Source organism: Ipomoea nil, unplaced genomic scaffold (genome assembly GCF_001879475.1).
Source record: "Ipomoea nil cultivar Tokyo-kokei standard unplaced genomic scaffold, Asagao_1.1 scaffold0982, whole genome shotgun sequence".
NCBI classification, from domain to species: Eukaryota; Viridiplantae; Streptophyta; class Magnoliopsida; order Solanales; family Convolvulaceae; genus Ipomoea; species Ipomoea nil.
Genome location: NW_017617410.1, coordinates 143,463 through 163,762, shown reverse-complemented (window position 1 = coordinate 163,762; position 20,300 = coordinate 143,463). Strand labels below are relative to the sequence as shown.

Here is a 20,300-nt window from a genome sequence, read left to right as displayed (position 1 = left end):
AGGGGTTAGCCGATGTTTGTGCTGAGGTCACCTGGATCGTGTCCTTGTTACGGGAGCTTCGTCTGTGTTCTTCCACGCCACCAGCACTGTGGTGTGATAATCTTAGAGCCACGTACCTCTGCGCAAACCCTGTGTTTCATGCTCGCACCAAGCATGTTGAGGTGGATTACCACTTTGTTCGGGATAAAGTTTCTTCCGGAGAGTTCCAGGTTCACTTCGTCTCGACTAAAGATCAGATTGCGGACATCTTCACCAAACCGCTTCCAGCAGCACGGTTTAGTACTTTGCGCAACAAGCTCAATGTCGTCTGTCACCAACCTTGCGCTTGAGGGGGAGTGTTAGACTATGTTTATTAATTATATTTATTCTATTGTATTTTGTAGCATAGAATAATTGTTCTAGTCTTAAGCCTATTATTTAGGTCTCTCTATAAGAGAGTATATTTGTATTCAGATTCAGTTATTGAATAGAACTATCGCTTCCACTCTCATCATCTAGACATTAGCTATTAATTTGAGCAATTACTTGCATAAATTCAAGCAACGATAACATCAAAATACATAAACGATTCAAACCATATCTTTAATTGCACTATATAATATTTGATGTTCTAATTTAAATAATTATATATATATATATATATATATATATATATATATATATATATATATATATATATTCATATATTCTTAATATATTACAACAAATTCATTCCGTGCATCGCAGGGGTGAAAATACTAGTTTACATTAATAACATAATTGATGCACGGATGAAAAAAAAATCTTATATTATTGGTAAATGTTATTTTTTGAATGCTACTGGCTCTATTACAATGTAGTATCTATTTATATACTTTCTCAACCTATAACGCCTCCACTAAGGCTCAAAACTCACAACTTTCCAAATGAAAGTCTATCCCGAGTACCATTAGACAATTTGAACTAACTTACCTTTGCAAAGTTTTTAAAAAATCTTATATTATTGGTAAATGTCTCACTTTTAATATAATGTTATTAAATTAATTGAAATTCACGTATTTAAAATGATGTCTCATATCGAGATCTATCAATTTAAAATGAAGAATGATAGATATAAAAAATAATAAAATTTCAACAAATTAGTTAAAAATATAAATAGATCCACAAACGTTGAACTACAAAGTCTACTATAAACTTACCAAACATACACCTATTATTTAAATGATGATCTAGAATAATTTTGAATATGCTACATTTAAGGGTTGGAAAACATTTAGAAACAAAACTAGGGATTTCCAAACATATACTTATTATTTTGATAACAAACAAAAGTTTAAAATATTATCAAAGTAGATTATGAAACAACACTCGGATACCAATGTTAAATAATTTTTTTTTATTAAAAAAAGCGTTTTTTCATATAAGGAATAAAATGATATGATATTTATCTATGTATGATAACAAAACTATTGTCAATGTCTCTTGCTATCCATTTATATAAACATAGATTATATTTATAGTATTTTGTACAATATAAAAATATGTACACTTTTTATTTTTTTTAATAGAATTGTGATTACTTCTATAATTATACACATTACGTGCTACTTTCAAAAAAAAAAAAAAATACACATTACGTGCTACATTGGTACTCATTAATATTTTTTTTTTTGAATAGGTCTAACCTCATACTCTTAATTTAAAAAAATTCATAAATATTTAGAAAGCTACCAAAATACGTAATATAGTTATGGACTACATTAATCCATAAAAATTTAAAAATAAAAATTCTTTTAATTTGTAAATGCAACTCCCTTAATTATAAATAATAAAATATAAAATATAATTATAAAATGAAATTATAAAATTAACTAAATGTGTATTAATAAATATTTAAAAACTTATTTAAATACATTTATATATACTTATGCATTATATTTATCATAGAAAATTAAAATACTAATTTTGTTAATTTCTAAATGTAATTATCTTAATTATAAATCTAACAATATAAATTATAATTAAAAAAATTATATTATAGAATTTACCTAAATACATATTAATAAATATTATGTGCATATACAATGTATTATACAATCATATAAAGAAATGTATTCTATTAATGTTTAAATTTACTCATGCAAAATTTAAAATTTACATCATTTGTTTATTTCTAAATATAATTTTCTTAGTTATTATTTATATTTTTGAAATTATAATATATATGAAATGTAACTAGGAATAAAATCGATTTAATTATGTAAATTTTATCTATAAATTTATCTAAATATGTACATGATTAGGGACTATAATCAGGGTCGATTTTTAGATTTTTGTGGCCCCGTTGTGGTAAATAAATGAGGCCCTACCAAAATAACAATCTTTAGAATTAATAGAGTAATTTTTTCTAATAATAATAATAATAATAATAATAATAATAATAATAATAATAATGTAGTAAAATGCCGTTGTGCGCAAAGAAAAAAACAAAAGACATATTATAAAATAAATTACAATTATAACTGTTAGGAATATATTGTAATAGATTTTGATATGCCAAATTGTATTTTAGAATCCCCAATTTTATTTGTTAAGTCTAGGCGTGTCATAGACCATGAAAGGAAAATTAACAAATATGAAGAAAGGGAAAAATACGAAGAAGAAGATGTATGCATATGATATGTATACTAAAATAAGCCCACACGCCCAACTCAAAGAAGAAGTCATACTGATGAATCTCATACGAAGAAACGAGAAGCAAACGAAATTTCATGAAGTTATCTTGAAGATCAAACATCTATGGAAAGAAAGAAGTACATCAAAAAGAATGCTATAATGACCAATAATCCGTACAGGCGAGATGGATGAAAGCTTGATGTACAAACCGCAAGGTCTCAAGTTCAAGTAATTCGAAACTAAGAAGGAGATGAAGTTTCAATAGAGATTTCGAAACTAAAGAAGAGATGAAGTTGGAGCAGAAGTTTCAAAAGGAGTTTCGAAATCAATATAATAATAGAACTTGGAGAAAAAGTTAGAGATGCGGTTGGAGATGAAGTTTCAAAAGAGGTTTCGAAACTAAGTTGGAGCATAAGGTTTCAAAAGCAGTTTCGAAATTAATTAAATAATAAAACTTGGAGCTGAAGTAAGAGATGCAGTTTGCAAGTCAAAGTCTTCATAAGTCAAGTCAAGATGCAGTATGAGATGAAGTAAGAATTGAAGTTTCAAAGGCTATATATAGTAAGAGCCAAAGACTATATATAGTAAGAGCTGAAGTTAGAGCTGAAGTATGAGAACCAATTGAAAGTCAATTGGAGATGAAGTCTCAACACAAGTAACCGAACACAAGTAGCAGAAGCATATATTCAGAAGATAAAAAACACAAGTAGCAGAAGCATATATTCAGAAGATAAAAATCCCAGAAGACATGATCTGCATCAAGATTATTTTAAAGAAGCTCTTCACGCGGATTACCAGCTGGAAGGCATGATATACATCAGAATTATTTTAAGAGCCTACCCACATGGAGCAAACGGCAAGAATATCTCGAAATCTCAGAGATATTATTTTCTAATAAGATCTTCTGAAAAAGCTACAGATCTTCTGCAAAAGGCTACAAGAATTCAAATCTGAGATTTGAAATTCAAATTTGAGATTGTCTTTTTCCAACGGACAACTTCTCAAAACCAGCTATAAAAGGATGAAGAATGAAGCAGATCAACTCACTTCCAATACTTCGAACAAGAAGATCATACAAATCCAATCTGCTTGAAAAAGCTTACAAGTGAGAAAATATTCAAGTGAGAAAAACACTCAGAGCTCAAGAGAAAATATTCAAGAGTGTTTAATTCTTCATCATTGAGAGACTTGCTGCATATTGAAGATCCATTCAAGAAGTCTCAAAGTTGGAAGCCAGTGAAACTTGTTTTTCTACAAACAAGTGAATCAACAGTGTTGGAGAACACTGGACGTGATTAGTGCGGGCTTTGTGATCAAAGCACTAGATCACGGGATACGTCGAAGACGGGGGGAAAGTAGCACGGAGTTGTGAAATCCTGGATTGTCACACGGAGCTGTGAGATCCGAAACAGCAGTGTCGGAGGCATTGGGCGTGATTGGTGTGGGCTTGGTGATCAAAGCACCAGATCACGGGATACGTCGACCGGATCGTGGAAGACGGGGGGAAAGTAGCACGGAGATGTGAAATCCTGGAAAGTAGCACGGAGCTGTGAAATCCGAAGCAGCAGTGTTGGAAGCACTGGACGTGATTAGTGTGGGCTTAGTGATCAAAGCACTAGATCACGGAAATTCATTGTATCTAGGAACCAAGAAGTGGTGGATATAGTGAATTGCCCTTGGACGATAAGAGCAAGTGGAGTAGGAGGGTTACATCACCTCCGAACCACTATAAATTGCCTTGTGTCATTTATTGCTTTATTTACTTACTGCTTATCACGTTGATATACTTGACACAATCACACAACTCGTATTTATTTATTCCGCTGCGTACAAGACTCTAACAATCTAGTTAAGAATCTTGATCTCTCTGTTGCCTTAGCAATTGTTGCATTCGCGAAAAATTTTAAAAGTCTATTCACCCCCCCCCCCCCCCCCTCTAGACTTTTACCTCACCCCCTTTGGGACCAACAATAACAATAATAATGGTGAGCGCGCAATGTAAAAGGATTAAAAACAAAAGGGAGTTTCGAACCACTGACCTCCAAATTAAAACACATTAAGACATATTTCTACCATTTCTCCATAAAGCCTTTTAAGTATGATTGAAAATTTTTATTCTTTATTTCGAAACTAGCTAAGTAAAAAATTAAATACTGAGCCCTTTAAAATTTGGAGCCCTGTGCGGTAGCCCAGCTTGCACAGCCCAAAATTCGGCCCTGACTATAATAAGTATACAAAATTTTAATTTTAATTTTGTATGATATGAAAATAAATACTTGACCAAAAATATGGAAGTGCGATTGTATTGATATATTATACATATTAACTTCTTTTCATTTTTTTTTCTATATATTTTTTAAATTGATAATAATATAATTTATTCCATGCATAGCACGGGTAAAACACTAGTATTATCTATTCTAATCTAATCTAAAAACATAATAAGTGTGAATTAAGGTTATACCCTTCATTTATGCCCTTTTTTTCCATTAAGCTTTTTTTTAATACATTATGCTATAAAAGTTGTACTTTACAATATTTTGGACAAACATACCTCTACCGTTATAACTTCCGTTGCTATAAAAGTTGTACTTTACATTATTATTATTATTATTATTATTATTATTATTATTATTATTATTATTATTATTATTATTTACAATAATTTAAATATCTAAAATCTAAATAAATTTAAAATTTTAATATAAAGTACTAATATTGGGCACCAAATTTTGCGCATCGCGCATAAAGAATACTATTATTATTATAAAGGTGAATCTTTAGTATTGTATAAACGATGCTATTTTAGAATTATAAAAATGAACCTACAGTGTTTCGTTAATGAAATTATTTGACATCTATCATTATAATGTAGTTGCATTACAATTGTGAAAATAAACTTGTAACATTGTAATAAGAACTTATTGCGTTTGCTTAATGAACTTATTTAATTAATGTCCATCAATATATTTATGTATTTGCATTAGTACTGTAAAATGAGCTTGCAATATTTTGAAAATTAAAATGTATTATATTAAAAATGAACTTGTAGTATTGACTTAAAATAATTGTATGCTAATTTAAAACATTAAAATAAAAATATATCAATATTAGTGTCATTTAAAAGATTTTAATTAAATGTTTTAAATGATATATTTTTTATACACTAATTTTATTTATACAATAAAAAGTAAAAAAAATATAAATGATGGAATAATCGCGAGCGGGTTTGGAGCGAAGCAATGCGGAGCGGGTCGGACCCGGCATTGAGCGAGCTACGCGCGACACATGACGAACCACCCCGGGACCGGCCCAGCGTGGGGCTGGCTCACCATGGAGCCGACCTCTATGGGCTCGGCCGAGTCTGCGACCGGCCCCTTGGCCGAGCTCCGTGCTTGCCCGAGGGGCTTGGTCCTCGCGTGGAGCGAGTCTCGCAGCGGCAGTTGCGACTCCTCCCGCGTACCCCAGGCCATTGGCACAACCAGGGGTATAAAAACACTCCCCGGTGTCTTTTTCAGACATCTTCTACCTCCTTATTACAGTTGTCTTGTTATTACACGTCCCATACCTCTGTAATAGCATTATACATCCCATTAATATAATATTCGTCCCCGTGATGCTTATTCATACATTAGTTATACCCCTATTATCATTTTATTATTTACATATCATATTCAATCATATATTCGGGTTGTATAATCCGGACCCCCGGGTTCATATAATCCATCATTGGTGCTCTTGTTGAGAGCTGCTGTACAAGCTTAAGCGCTCTCCCTACTGTCATTCATCCACAGCGATGATGAGATTCGGGTCGAACATCCACATTTCGCACAATTCGCGCAACACTCGCGACTTCTCCCTCGCTAACCACCCTAACGGGACAACGGCAAGTTGGCAGACCGTGCCCATAGGGACGGAGGGGACCTCATAGATCAGATCAATGGGAACCGGCGAGGGGCGACGGAGGACCTCCGGAGTCGGCTCCATAACAACCGCCCCTACGGCGGGTCGGCGCCGCCCGTCTCGCCCTCGGTTCCGACTCCCCAAGAGGAGGCGGCCACACTCGAGCAAGCGGCGACCGCGTTGAACCGCGTCGCGGAGGGGCTCCGACAGGGTGCCCCGGCACCTCCACCCTTGCCCCTCCGAGGGGACGCAGTGGTCCGAGCACTCACGTGCCCCGAGTACCTGAGGCGCTGGCAGATGGAGAAGTCAACTCGCCACAACCGTTGGAGAGGCGAGGCGAAGGGAAGACCAGTAGAGGCCGGCACGAAAACCGGGAGGAGAGGAGGACTCGGCCGACCCGGACCACATCTGCGCTCGAGCGGTTAGGCCCACGGGTGCCAGCGCGAGATCGCCTAGGGCCGAGGCAGGCCGCAAACGCTCGACCGGCGGAGTCGTCATGTTCGCGAAGGTCCCGGAGCCATGAACTTTGTGCTCCGACACCGCGGGAGCCGACCCTACCACCGGAGCGCTCGGGGGAGACTAGGGGCCGACCCCCGAGCTTCCAGCGTGACGAGATGGATCAACTGCGCAAGCAGATGCGTGAGTTGCAGCGCAAGATCGAGGCGCGCGACGAATCACCGGAGCCTCGAGATACCCTAGCCACACCTTTCACGGAGGACATCATGGCCGAGCCTTTCCCTCGAGACTTCCGATTCCCGATCGTCAAACCCTACACGGGGGTGACAGACCCTCGGGATAATCTCAACAAGTACAAGGCGGTCATGATGATGACAGGTGCCAATGATGCAATCATGTGTCGCGGTTTCTGCACAACTCTGGACGGTCAAGTCCAAGCCTGGTTCGGGTCCCTACCGACGGAGTCCATCCCCACTTTTGCCGCCCTAACCAAGAAGTTTATGTCACACTTCACGGGCAGCATACAACGAAGAAAACAGATCGTCTGTAACACCCCCTAATTTCCATGCTAAATTAAGCCTTAAATATGCATGTAACTAAACAAAACATCAACACAACGGAAGACTGAAAAAGGATTATATAAACTGGAAAGGAAAGGGTGCTATGCCACGCTCACCCAGAGGTGAATGCACAGGCCAACATCTGCATGTTCATAGTCTAAAATGCATACATAAACAAAGTACTAAAGTCTATCCTTGGCTCACTGGCCATAACAACAAAAAACATGGGAACTACACTAGCAGGTTCTAGACCGCGCTCACGTCTACACATCACCTGAAAGAACACATAAAAGGTGGGACGACGCCCGGTCAGCGAATAATGCTGGTAACCCACCAATACCTGTTAAGTATCATACATAGATAGGATATATATACAAAATCATTTGCGAAACGGGATATAGTACATATCAATTTCAAAAGCCAAGAGCAGAAGTCAACACAAGACTCTAAGCACTCACAACAAGATAAGGGAACACATCCCAAGACCACACGAGATACAACGACTCACAAGAATGGCTCAAGGTATAGTCTACCATCACACAGTAGATTAACACCCGACATGCATAACTCAAGAGAGTAAGAACACACCCAATGGAAACACATGCCTAGGCAACACATGCCTTTGTGACTACACACGTCACAAGAAGAGAAACTCACAACAACGGCTACACAAGCCTTCGTGACATCACTCATCATGAATTGATATGCCTTCCTTATGCCCGGTTCCAACCTTATGGCTACCCCCAACCTTATATCTAGTTCCAACCGTTACCTCCAGGACCCCTGTACAACCAAGTCCAACCTTTTCCCTCCTGGGACCGTCGTCCCCCACCAACAACCACCAACAAGAACACCAATTCATGGTACACGAGGGTACCGATCACACACACGGCGACACAGGCCTCGGCGACACACGCCTCCCAAGAAATACGTGAACCCGACACACAGGTCACAAACTCCACAATCACGTCATGGCCACCACGAGGACCACTGCCATACCTTGTGATTAAGGCCCCATAAACCGAAACCGTGCAATCGAGGTACAGGCACACACACATCACACCACAACAGGAATCAATCAACGGATCACAACGAGATATGAAACCATACTCAATCAAGGAATGGATCACAGTCCAACAACAACAACGATGAATAACACAAGTCATCATCAACGATAGGAAAGTACAAACAACACACATGCTAGCATTTAAACACCGAACCAGCATGCTTATCAAACGGGTAAACCAAACGTAGTTCCGAAGAACACACAAGACTCATCACAGTTCAACGAATCACAATGTTGAACACTTAGCACGATTCAAGACACCAAAACCTACAAGGATTCCTACCATATAGTTCTAGACATATGACACATCAAGAAGACACTCAAGTAGTTTCACAAAAGAACATCAGGAAGTCCAAAGACCAAATACCGAGTCAAAAGAATCACGGGGAACAAATCCCCAAACAACACCATCATGTTCCCCGCGGGTGGACCCACGGGTAAACCCCGACCCGTGGTTCCGCCCGCGGGTACACCAACCTGTACCAAAATATTCCTTCGGGGATTTTCAACTCCAAGCTCAAATTCAAGTCCAAAACATGCCAAATCTCACCAAATATAGCAAAATGAATTGAATCAAAGGAATAGCCAAGCAATGGCACACATGAACCCTAAACACAAGCTCTAGATATGCATTTTCACAAGACAATGCATAAACACTCACATTTCATAGCAAAATCACATGTAGAATCCAAGAAATCATCATATAGGTAAGCAAAATAGATTTTGTAGAGCATGGGTTACCTCTTGTAGACAAAAACCTTCACTTAACACTTCACCAAGCTCCTACTAAGGCTCACCTTCCAAACCCACTTCAGAACACACCAAAAGATCATAAAGATTCTATATTTAAAGAAAGACACCTTAGAAAGCACTAAAAACACAAGATGACCATAGATCTTACCCTCCTAGATGCTCAAATGTATGAAAGGTAGAATCTTGGAGACAACCTTTGAAGATTTGACAAAGCTCCAACTTGGCTTGGAAGAAAAGCTATCTAACTTTTAGAGAGAAGGGAGAGCTCAAGTTTGGGAAGTGTAAGGAGAAAGAATGAGGAGTGTCTACTAGGTTAGTTTGCATTGCTAACACAAGGTGAAATGTCATGAATACCCTTACTAAAATGAAGAGGTGTAAGAGAACAAGGGAACTACTCACAAAGCTTAAGGTACAACCTTGACTTTGGGTTGACTAGTCAATTACTAGTCCCGACTATTGAATTTTCAGGAATTTAATGAATTAAATTACCAATTGGTTTAGGATTAATTACTTAATTAATCCCTTAATTGAATTTGGATTACGGGGTGTTACATCCTCTCCCCCTTCAAAGAAGCTTCGTCCCCGAAGCTCGGGTACGGAAAATTAAAACAAATGGTGAAATGAAACAACCATGTGACAAGAGGGTCAAGAACATCCTCTTTTGGTTCAAACCCAAAAGATTCACAAGACACCAAAGCAAGCAAGAAAGTATATCGACACCAAGATTGAAAGAATTTGACCAACGGATATATTGAGCATATCAAACTCTAAACCAAACACTACTACCAACTTCTAACCAACAACCAAGAACTAACCACTAGCACGAAGCACCAACCAACAAAGCTAACTACTCAACTAAACAAACAAGCAAGAACAACACACAAGGCAAGCAACAAGCAACCAACAAACGGTAACAACAACTAAGAGGACAACCACAACAAGGAAAGGCGAATTGGATTACCACAACGCCGAGCTAGAATGACTAGCTCTCTGACTCATCGGTGCTCTCCTCGGATTCTTCGTCATCCCTTCCTCTACGACTTGAACTGGCCTCAATCTGATCTAGCCTTTGGTGCACGGCAACAAACTGCGTCTTCATGTAAGCGAAACCCTCTTCGATCATTCGATTCTGTTGACGAAGCAAGGTGACTACACGTTCCTCATGCGTCATGGCGTCATGCTCCCTTTTGGTGCGGGCTTCCTTTCTTCTTTGGTTTTCTTCGCTTTCCGAATCACTTTCCTCGGCCTCGGCAGCTTCCGGTGCTTCCACTTCTTCCTCGTGACCCGCTTCACCCTCATTTTCATCATCACCTCCCGAACTCTGGACTACGAGGTTCAACTTTCCAGCATGAATCCCAAGCTCAGCTGCCAACTCGGCTCTTTCTTCGGGGGATTTCCTTGCAACTTCCTCGAGAGTGATGTAATCACCATCGTCCAACTGAAACAAGTTGCAACTTCGAAGATTGGTGGCATCCAACACCATCTTTCCCACGAGCTTCGGTATACAACCATCCACACTTACCCCTTTCCTGACAAGAATCCAGCTCAACACCATCCCATACGGTAGGCTCTTTCGGTTGTGATCACGACAGAAAACCATATGTTGCAACATCAAAGCCGGCAGATTGAACTTGACCATATTCTTGAGACAGAAAGCAAAGGTGCACTCCAACTTTCCCAACAATCGACTTTTGTTGTTATTGGGCAACAAACAATCCGATACCAGCATAACCAAGATCCTTTGCTCCGCGGACAACCACTTTTTCTCTGGCCTTGAAGCTTGAGTGAAACCACTCGTGCGACCCAACAAGTAACTCAAATAGTCTCGGTATCCCATGGTATCCGTACTAATCCACGAGTTACCGCTATACTGAGCAACTCCCGAAGCTGATAAACTTAGAAGCTGAGCTAGCCTCTTTTCAGACAAAACCACTCTCACACCCCTCACTTTAGAGGTGATTTCAAGCTTATCCATATCCTTTCTAACAACCATGTGACGATAAAATTCCTTAACCAAACTTGGGTAGGTCTTGGCCCTTACGGCGAGGATCCCATCTAACAAACCTTGGAATCTAAGCATATCCAACAAAGACGTAGAGAAACATTCCGGGTCAAAAGTTTTACCTTCAAGAACGAGATAATAGGTATCCACCAATTCCGCTTTTCTTGCCAAACTTGACCTTCTAGGCATGATAGGAGATGACCCAAAGCTCAACAAAAGAAGCCCACAACTTTGTTTCTTCGGCTGCACACGGGTAGGGAGAGGGGAAAAGAGAAGAACGATTTGGGAATTTAGGGATTTGGGGGAAATTTGGGAAAAAGATGATTTAATTTGGGAATTTGTGTAAAGTGGAAAATTTATGGTTTAGATGGAATTTAAATTGGGTAAATTCCAAGTAGACGATTAGCTCAAGTGGTTTAGGGGTTGGGTTAACAAAGGGTATGCTCGGGTTCGAAACTCAAGAAAGGGTTTTGTATGGATTTCCTGTTCCAAATTCAAAGAATACTTGGAGAAATTTAGGTGGTTCTTAAAGGAAAGGTTGCAAGAATATCCAAGTGCGAAGATTATGGGATTAACCCAAGCATGCCTCATTTCAAGAATAAACAACTAACTCGACTAAGAGGATCATTCATCAAGAAACTAGGAAAGGATAGCAAAGCGACGACGAAGAAACACAAGGCAACAAGGAACAAGATGCGTTCTAAAGACAAGGGCAGGCTAGGAAGGATAGCAAAGCAACTCAAGTAGACGACGAAGAAACACAAGGCAACAAGGAACAAGATGCGTTCTAAAGACAAGGGCAGGCTAGGAAAGGATTACCTGCTAGTTCCTCCTCCACTAAACCAACCCTCGGTCTCTGCCTGCGAACGCCCCATCACGAATGGCCTGGCACCGGGGCTGCTCCACGGCTCGAGCTACTTCCTGCGGCTCCTCCGGCTCCTGGGGGTGGTGGCAACGCCCTCTGATTGGCTTGCTGGGGGCACTCGGCGACCTTATGACCCCTTTCTCCGCAACGAAAGCACTTAAACGCCTGGCTATGACAAACTTGTCCCACATGCACCTTCCTACATCTACGACAAGGGGACGCCTTGGCTTGATTTCCTTGCTCCATCCGGTTGGGTCCTTGGGTTGGAGATGATGCATTCTTAACTTGGAAATTCGGTCGCGGCTTCTTAAAGGTGGAAGAGCCTCCACTCTCGGTCCTCTTTCTAGCAACCTCATAAGACCCTCGTTGAAGCTGCTGAACACGGTACAGATCCGCGGCACTCAGATATGCATCCTTCAGAGAACTCGGCCTACTCACGGTCAAGGCCTTTCGTGCCTCATAATTCAGACCAGCAACAAATTTCTCAACCTTAGAGAGCTCCGTAGGCACGAGCATCCGAGCGAAGCGCGCCAACTCCAGAAACTTCTTATGGTACTCGACCACTGACAAAGATCCTTGCTGAAGGTGGAGGAACTCCTCATACATCGCGGATCGCACGTGTGCCGGATAAAACCTCTCGCGCATCCTATCCTTAAGCGCAGACCAATCGAACTCAGGCTCCTCAAGATAGGCCGGACCCTCATGACAGTAGTAAAACGTTGCCAGCTCTACCCTCCGCTCTTCGGGACAACCCACCACCGAGAAGATCTTATCGAACACTCTCATCCATTCCTCCAAAACTACCGGGTCTTCTTCACCCGCGAAGGTCGGTGGTCTGTGGCCCGACACCAAACTACCGGGTCTTCTTCATCCGTTGTGAGTCGTTGTATCTCGTGTGGTCTTGGGATGTGTTCCCTTATCTTGTTGTGAGTGCTTAGAGTCTTGCGTTGACTTCTGCTCTTGGTTTTTAACATATATATGTATATTCTGTTTCGCAAATGATTTTACATACGTATATCCTATCTATGTATGATATTTCACATGTATTGGTGGGTTACCAGCATTATTCGCTGACCGGGCGTCGTCCCATCTTTTATGTGTTTCTTTCAGGTGATGTATAGACATGAGTGCGACTAGAACCTGCTAGTGTAGTTCCCACGTTTGAGTTGTTATGACCTGTGTGCCAAGGATAGACTTTAATACTGTGGTTATGTATGGATTTTAGATTATGAATCATGCAGATGTTGGCCTGTGCATTCACCTTTGGTGAGCGTGGCATAGCACCCTTTCGTTTCCAGTTTATATAATCCTTTTTTCAGTCTTCCCCTGTGTTTGATGTTTTGATTAGTTATCTGCATATTTTAAGGCTTAAATTAGCATGGAAATTAGGGGGTGTTACATTTGGTATCAGACTTGTGTTATTCATCGTTGTTGTAATTGGACTGTGATCAATTCCTTGATTGAGTATGGTTTCATATCTCGTTGTGATCCGTTGATTGATTCCTGTTGTGGTGTTATGTGTGTGTGGCTGTACCTGGATTGCACGATTTCGGTTTATGGGGCCTTAATCACCAAGGTTCGGCAGTGGTCCTCGTGGTGGCCATGACGTGATTATAGAGTTTGTGACCTGTGTGTCGGATTCACGTATTTGTTGGGAGGCGTGTGTCGCCGTGTGTGTGATCGGTACCTTGTGTACTATGAATAGGTGGTCTTGTTGGTGGTTGTTGGTGGGGGACGACGGTCCGAGGAGGGAAAAGGTTAGACTTGGTTGTACAGGGATCCTGGAGGTAATAGTTGGAACTAGACATAAGGTTGGGGGTAGCCATAAGGTTGGAACCGGGCATAAGGAAGGCATATCAATTCGTGATGAGTGATGTCACGAAGGCTTGTGTAGCCGTTGTTGTGAGTTTCTCTTCTTGTGACGTGTGTAGTCACAAAGGCATGTGTTGCCATTGGGTGTGTTCTTATTCTCTTGAGTTATGCATGTCGGGTGTTAATCTACTGTGGGATGGTAGATTATACCTTGAGTCGTTCTTGTGAGTCGTTGTATCTCGTGTGGTCTTGGGATGTGTTCCCTTATCTTGTTGTGAGTGCTTAGAGTCTTGTGTTGACTTCTGCTCTTGGTTTTGAACATATATATGTATATTCTATTTCGAACTCTGACAGTACCATTTGAAGCTTTGATTGTTTCACATCACTTGTACCCTCAAATCTAGTTTCAAGAATTTCCCATACTCGTTTTGCTTCTTTTACCCCAGTGACTAGGGTAAAAACATATTCATGCAGAGATCCTACGGTAGAGTTCAGTGCTTTATTGTTCAGATCAGAGGCCGTCATTTCATTTTCTGTCCAAGTCTCAATGGGCTTTGCTGAAGTGGTTCCAATAGGATTCTGAATAGTTGGATAACTCCATCCAGAAAAAACAGTACGATAAACCCTGGTACCTTGTGCCTGGAGATAAATCTCCATACGAGCCTTCCAGAATGAATAGTTGTGACCATCCAATTCTGGTGGTTTCATACTTGCATCCATCCTGAATAAAAAACAACCAGACAAAAACACACAAGCAGCCAAACTGCCAACCAACAGCGAGAGACACTTCCAGAAAAAAGAGAGCAAATGCAAAAAAGTCTTCCCGTATGGATCAAGTCACTATGTAGACTTAAAAGCTCTGATACCACATGTAATTTTGCATTTCCTTAATTTAAGGATATTAATAGGAGTAAATGACTGATGGGTTAGACTGACAGAATCAACGATGATATCAGTCAGTTAGATAGATAGCTGATTTGTTTGCAGAAAGAATAAACTAAGGCAAACAACAAAAACAACACACAAGATGTTTACCCAGTTCGATACAGTGTGTATCTACATCTGGGGGGACGATCACAGAGGCGTCTAATCCACTAACTCATAATCCAATGTACAAAGGTAGAGAAACAATAATCTCACCCAAGTGTCCCACACAAGGTACGTACCCAGTCTACACAAATTTAGTGGATTGTTGAAGTTGCAGAGCCGTGCATACAGAAGTCCAATGAAATCCCTTCACTTGGAGAGCTAACTCTGATGCAGTCCACTTTAGTGACGCAGTCCAAAGTTGTTCCCACAACTGTGTGATCTTAGCGTCCTTTTCGTTTAAGCAACGATATCTCTTCTCAAGTTCTTCATCATAATCAACAAGAACAAATTGTCTTGAGAAGAGGCATGATAATCAAAGATGTGGTCTCTTAATATATCTCGAAGTGTTTCTTTCTTCTCAAAGGCGTAACCCTAATTCATGACTGAATAAGGATACTTATACTTCCATAGCAAGAACACTTTCCATAAACATCTCTGATTGTAGATGGTAGGACGATATGAGAACGATGTAATCTTAAAGATTCGGTCCATACCTTTCCAAGACAGATCCGCTGGTATTCTTTCCAAAGCTGACTTCTTAAACCGCGTTCAGTAAAAAGGAAACATCTTCCTAAAACATATCTTCAGTGTCAGTACGTCTGTTGCTGTATCTGATCAATCAGTCTTCTGTAACTCAAACCGATACCAAGCTAACCCTATCTTTGATTGCCATAATAATATTGCCAATTATATGTTGGGGTTTTTTGAGCAATTAAAACACTAACAAACCCCCCCCCCCCCCCCCCCCTTTGGCTATTATTTGGCAAAACAACTCGACTAAGATAAAAAGACAACCTAGATAGGACAAAGATAACACATGCATAAAAGTGAAAGATTTGAATTACAATTCATAACCAAAAGACAGCATACAAATTATGCTGAAACAAAACATCATTCTTCATACGGATGGTGCCATCACAATCAGACGCCTAGACAGGGCCAGAAGAAACAAAGTCCTACAAAAACACTCCCCCTGAGTTCCACACTCCCCCTTTTTGGCAAAAAATAGTCAAAGAGCAGTCAAGCATTGGAGGGGTCCTCACCGTCGGACTTAGCAGCATCAGCAGCAGCAGATTCAGTCAAGCTCAAGCGGAGAAGAACGGTAGCCAATTCAGTACGGGCCGCAGTCAGCTGCTTCGCAATAATTCCATGAACAGTCTCAAGTTCAGATACCCGGGCCTTCAGGCGAAGAGAGAGTTGAACATCCTTCGCATGTGGAGAATCAGCATCCACATTGTCAGCGTCAGAAGAGGGAGGTGCATTCACCGGCGTAACATCTCGAATGTGCTTTCCAGTCAGAAGACGATGATCAACAGTATACAGAAGAGTCGGACTGATAACCTCACTAGGTATTGGCACAAGGCCCTGCGTTGTCAGAACCCCAAATATAAGGTTAGGAAAAGGTAACCTTACCTTCTGTTCTCGCAAATGAATCAATGTGAGGATATGATAGAAGGTCCATGACCCTAGGTCAATCGTCATTTTAGTTCCAATCCGAAACAGGAGAGCTGCCAATTGCTTGCCAACCATATGAAAATGAGCAGATGGTAGCCAGTTGTGAAGAGCAATACAGTGCAAAATGACATATTTGGAGGTGAGTTCCGAGCTAGACAGAGTATCAATGTCACCCATAGGCCATGCAGAGGTTTTACCACCTGTAAGGGTCTTTGCCACCAAATCCCAGTCCGTGATCTCTTCTTCATCAACACCCTTCAAACCATAATATTCATTTATCACATCTGGACAGAAGACATACTATTTTCCTCGGATGAAGATTTGCATGCACCGCGTCCCTGTCAAATTGTCAATCTCCTCATTAAGATTACAATAGAACTCGTAAGTCAGTAGCTTCGAATACGGAAAGATGGAGGTGACAGTCTTCAAGAGGCCCACATCACTAAGCAAGGGCAAGATGTCGCAAACAGAGTTCAACTGGTTTTCATCAACGGACCTCTGAACTATAAGATCTCTCCGGATCATCGTGGACCATTTTCCTTGAGCAGAAGAAGATACAAACTGAGGTTTATAGATGGTGGTGTCAGGATTCTCCGTAGCAGGGTGAACCTCAGGTGTGGTACTTCATCCTCCTGAGCGAGTAGTTGGTTTTCCCTTTCGGGTAGAAGTAGTAGGAGCCACAGCAGGTGCCTTGGTCTTGACAGATGACCGCAGGGTTTTGAACACTTGTTGCACGGAAGGATTGGCTTCAGTTTTTACTGATTCAGCAGACTTTCTTCTCTTCTCAGGTTGAGCCACATCAAGATTGTCATCACCTGCTTCAACAACAACTTTTACAGGGACACTCTTGCGTTTGAATTTTCTAGTTTCCTTGGATGGGGAAGGCTCAGAAGGGCTTGGTGATACTGAGTGACTTGTGTCTGATACTGGGGCAGATGAGGTTCCTAGAAGATTGGTAATCTCTCGAATCTTGAAAGTGGTTGAATCTGGACGCGCTGTAGCTTCAACAGTAGGGGGTCTAGACACCGGGACTTGTGAGCCATACACTTCAGCAAGAATCTTCTCGTCTTCACTAGAGGACTCAAAAGGATGAATAACTCGATACGGTTCTGGAATCGAGGCAGAGGGTAATCCTGCAAAATGCCGGACGTGTTCCAGGCTCTCGGCCAAAGATGAACATGTAAAGACAGGCACCCCATCTATTTGATCAGATGCATGAGGGCTTGAATTACTGGTAGCCTCAATCTCAGTGGGAAAATTTGAGGGATTATCAGATGGACAGATCTCAATCGGGGACACAGCAATTTCAAAAGAAGGCAGAGCAGATTTCACGGTATCAGTAGAATACACAACCAAACTTAGATTTTTGCCCAACTCAGAGGTTTTAGTTTTCTCATCAGACACAACATCAACATCTTTTGTAGGTTCAGACTTTTTAGAGAGGATACACGGAGGATCAACAGTTACAGAAGTTTTCTCAGAAATTAACGCCTTCGTATTCTCAGATTGAACAATAGGCATAGCAGATTTTATAGCATCGGAATTTAAATCATCAGGCTTGTCAGGAGAGATTTCAATAGGGGATTAAGAGGTATTGGACCTGTTACGAAGAAACTCAATCCGGCGTTTGGCTTCGTCCTGGGCAGCTTGTAGGTAGAGGGGTTGAGCTGCTGCTCGACGACGTCAAACTTCTTCGGATTCAAGAGCCCGTTGAGCAAAATACTGAAGGAATGCCCCAGCACGATTACCATCTGCAGGCTCTGGGATAGATGCAGGACTAACCTCATCACTCGCTTCTGAGGCCAGCATCTAAAGTTCACTGGTGTCATCCTCGGACCAATCTGCATAGAACTCTGGATAATCCGAAAGCACAGTGACCATGATTTCATCGCGTAGATCAGATTCAAGTTTCAATTTCTTCTTCATAGCTAACTGGAGTAGTGTTTTGACATGCTTAGTGGCTGTTTCCGGTGAATGGATCTTCCTCGCAAGCTTGATAATGATATTTTTTACAGCGTCTGCCATTGTTGTGCAATTTGGGTATGCGAGAAGATAAACCCTAGGTAGAGGAAAAAAAATCAGAGAACAAGGATATTTTGAACTCTTCTTCCTTCACACTTGACCCAAAACTCATATATAATCCCAAGGGCGAATAACCCTATTCAATGCGGCTTGTCAGAATGCATGCAGAGCTGATGTGATTGACGCAACGGTATACCTCCTTTTTAGGGATGAAACGGAAGAGTCGAAGATTTGAATTTCGAAAAGGCGAATTAATTTAAGGTAAGAGGGGTTAAGATATTATCTTAACAAAAACAGAATGGAGATTTAAAAGGAAGTTAAAGGCTGAATTTTGACCCGTAAATGTGACACCATATACTCTCCTTCTGTATATCTTACTGCCTTATTAATCAATCCTGCAGATTCCCAGAGCAGATCTGAGAATCTCAAACCGATTTGCATCCAGGGGCTTAGTCAGAATGTCAGCCAATTGCTTATCTGTTTGAATGTATTCCAACTCTATTTCCTTGGATTCTACCAAATCTCTGATGTAGTGATGCATTATATCAATATGCTTCGTTCTGGAATGTTGCACTGGATTCTTTGAGATATTGATGGCACTGACATTATCACAGTAGAGTGTCATAATTCTTTGAGTAAGCCCATTGTCTAGAAGCATCTGTTTCATCCACACCAACTGAGTACAACAACCTCCAGCGGCTATATATTCTGCCTCTGCAGTACTTAAAAAAATCGAATTCTGTTTCTTGCTCAGCCATGATACCAAGTTCTTTCTAACGAAGAAGCATCCACCCGAAGTACTTTTTCTGTCATCAATATTTCCTGCCCAATCAGCATCACAGTATGCAACCAGACTAAGCTCACTATCCTTGGAGTACCATATACCATATTGAATTGTTCCTTTGATATACTTCAGAATCCGTTTAGCAGCTATCAGGTGCGACTCTTTCGGATCAGATTGATATCTTGCACAGATTCCAACACTAAACATTATATCTGGTCGACTAGCGGTTAAGTAAAGCAGACTTCTTATCAGACTTCGATATACTGTGTTATCAACTGATGCACCAGTGTCATCTTTGGATACTTTAGTGCAGGTAGAAATAGGTGTCCTGGATGGTTTACACGATTCCAGATCAAACTTCTTGACCAAATTCTTGGCATACTTTTCTTGTGAGATAAAGTACCCTTCAGGACTCTGTTTTACTTGCAGCCCTAGAAAGTATGTCAGTTGGCCAACCATGGACATTTCAAATTCTTGTTTCATGACCTTTACTAAATCATCAGTTACTTTTGTAAAGTAGAACCAAAGACAATGTCATCCACATAAATCTGAGCAATGGTAACATGACTTCCAGTGGTTTTTACGAACAGGGTTTTATCAACACTTCCTCGCTTGTACCCATGGTGTAGCAGATACTGTGTCAGTCATTCGTACCATGCCCTTGGAGCTTGTTTGAGACCATAGAGGGATTTTCTGAGCTTGTAGACATGAGATGGATGATCTGGATCTTCAAATCCTTTCGGTTGAGCCACATAAATATCTTCATGTAGGTACCCATTCAAAAACGCTGTCTTAACATCCATCTGAAACAGTGTGAATCCCAGAATACATGCAACTGCCAACAAAATCCTTATCGACTCTAACCTTGCCACAGGAGC

The 20,300-nt window shown here is 40.6% G+C and overlaps 2 protein-coding genes across 2 annotated transcripts; both read right to left on the bottom strand.

Annotated features, from left to right (window-relative positions):
* Window positions 1-12,269: 12,269 nt before the first annotated feature.
* On the bottom strand, window positions 12,270-13,046 carry LOC109179962. The gene has a single exon (XM_019329437.1). It carries the CDS (start codon window positions 13,044-13,046, stop codon window positions 12,270-12,272), a length of 777 nt encoding a protein of 258 aa, XP_019184982.1.
* Window positions 13,047-16,181: 3,135 nt separating this feature from the next.
* Window positions 16,182-17,141, bottom strand: LOC109179961. The gene is made up of 2 exons (XM_019329435.1): window positions 16,988-17,141; window positions 16,182-16,900 (listed from the first exon to the last, which is right to left on the bottom strand). Exons 1-2 carry the CDS (start codon window positions 17,139-17,141, stop codon window positions 16,182-16,184), a joined length of 873 nt encoding a protein of 290 aa, XP_019184980.1.
* Between the last annotated feature and the right edge of the window lie 3,159 nt (window positions 17,142-20,300).

What these genes read in the sequence shown, in the direction of transcription:
- LOC109179962 (XM_019329437.1), bottom strand. Translation starts at nt 13,046, where the DNA reads ATGAGAGTGTTCGATAAGATCTTCTCGGTGGTGGGTTGTCCCGAAGAG.
- LOC109179961 (XM_019329435.1), bottom strand. Translation starts at nt 17,141, where the DNA reads ATGATCCGGAGAGATCTTATAGTTCAGAGGTCCGTTGATGAAAACCAG. An exon ending in ACTGACTTACGAGTTCTATT is followed by an intron (nt 16,901 to 16,987) that starts GTAATCTTAATG and finishes TCTTCTGTCCAG; the next exon opens with ATGTGATAAATGAATATTAT.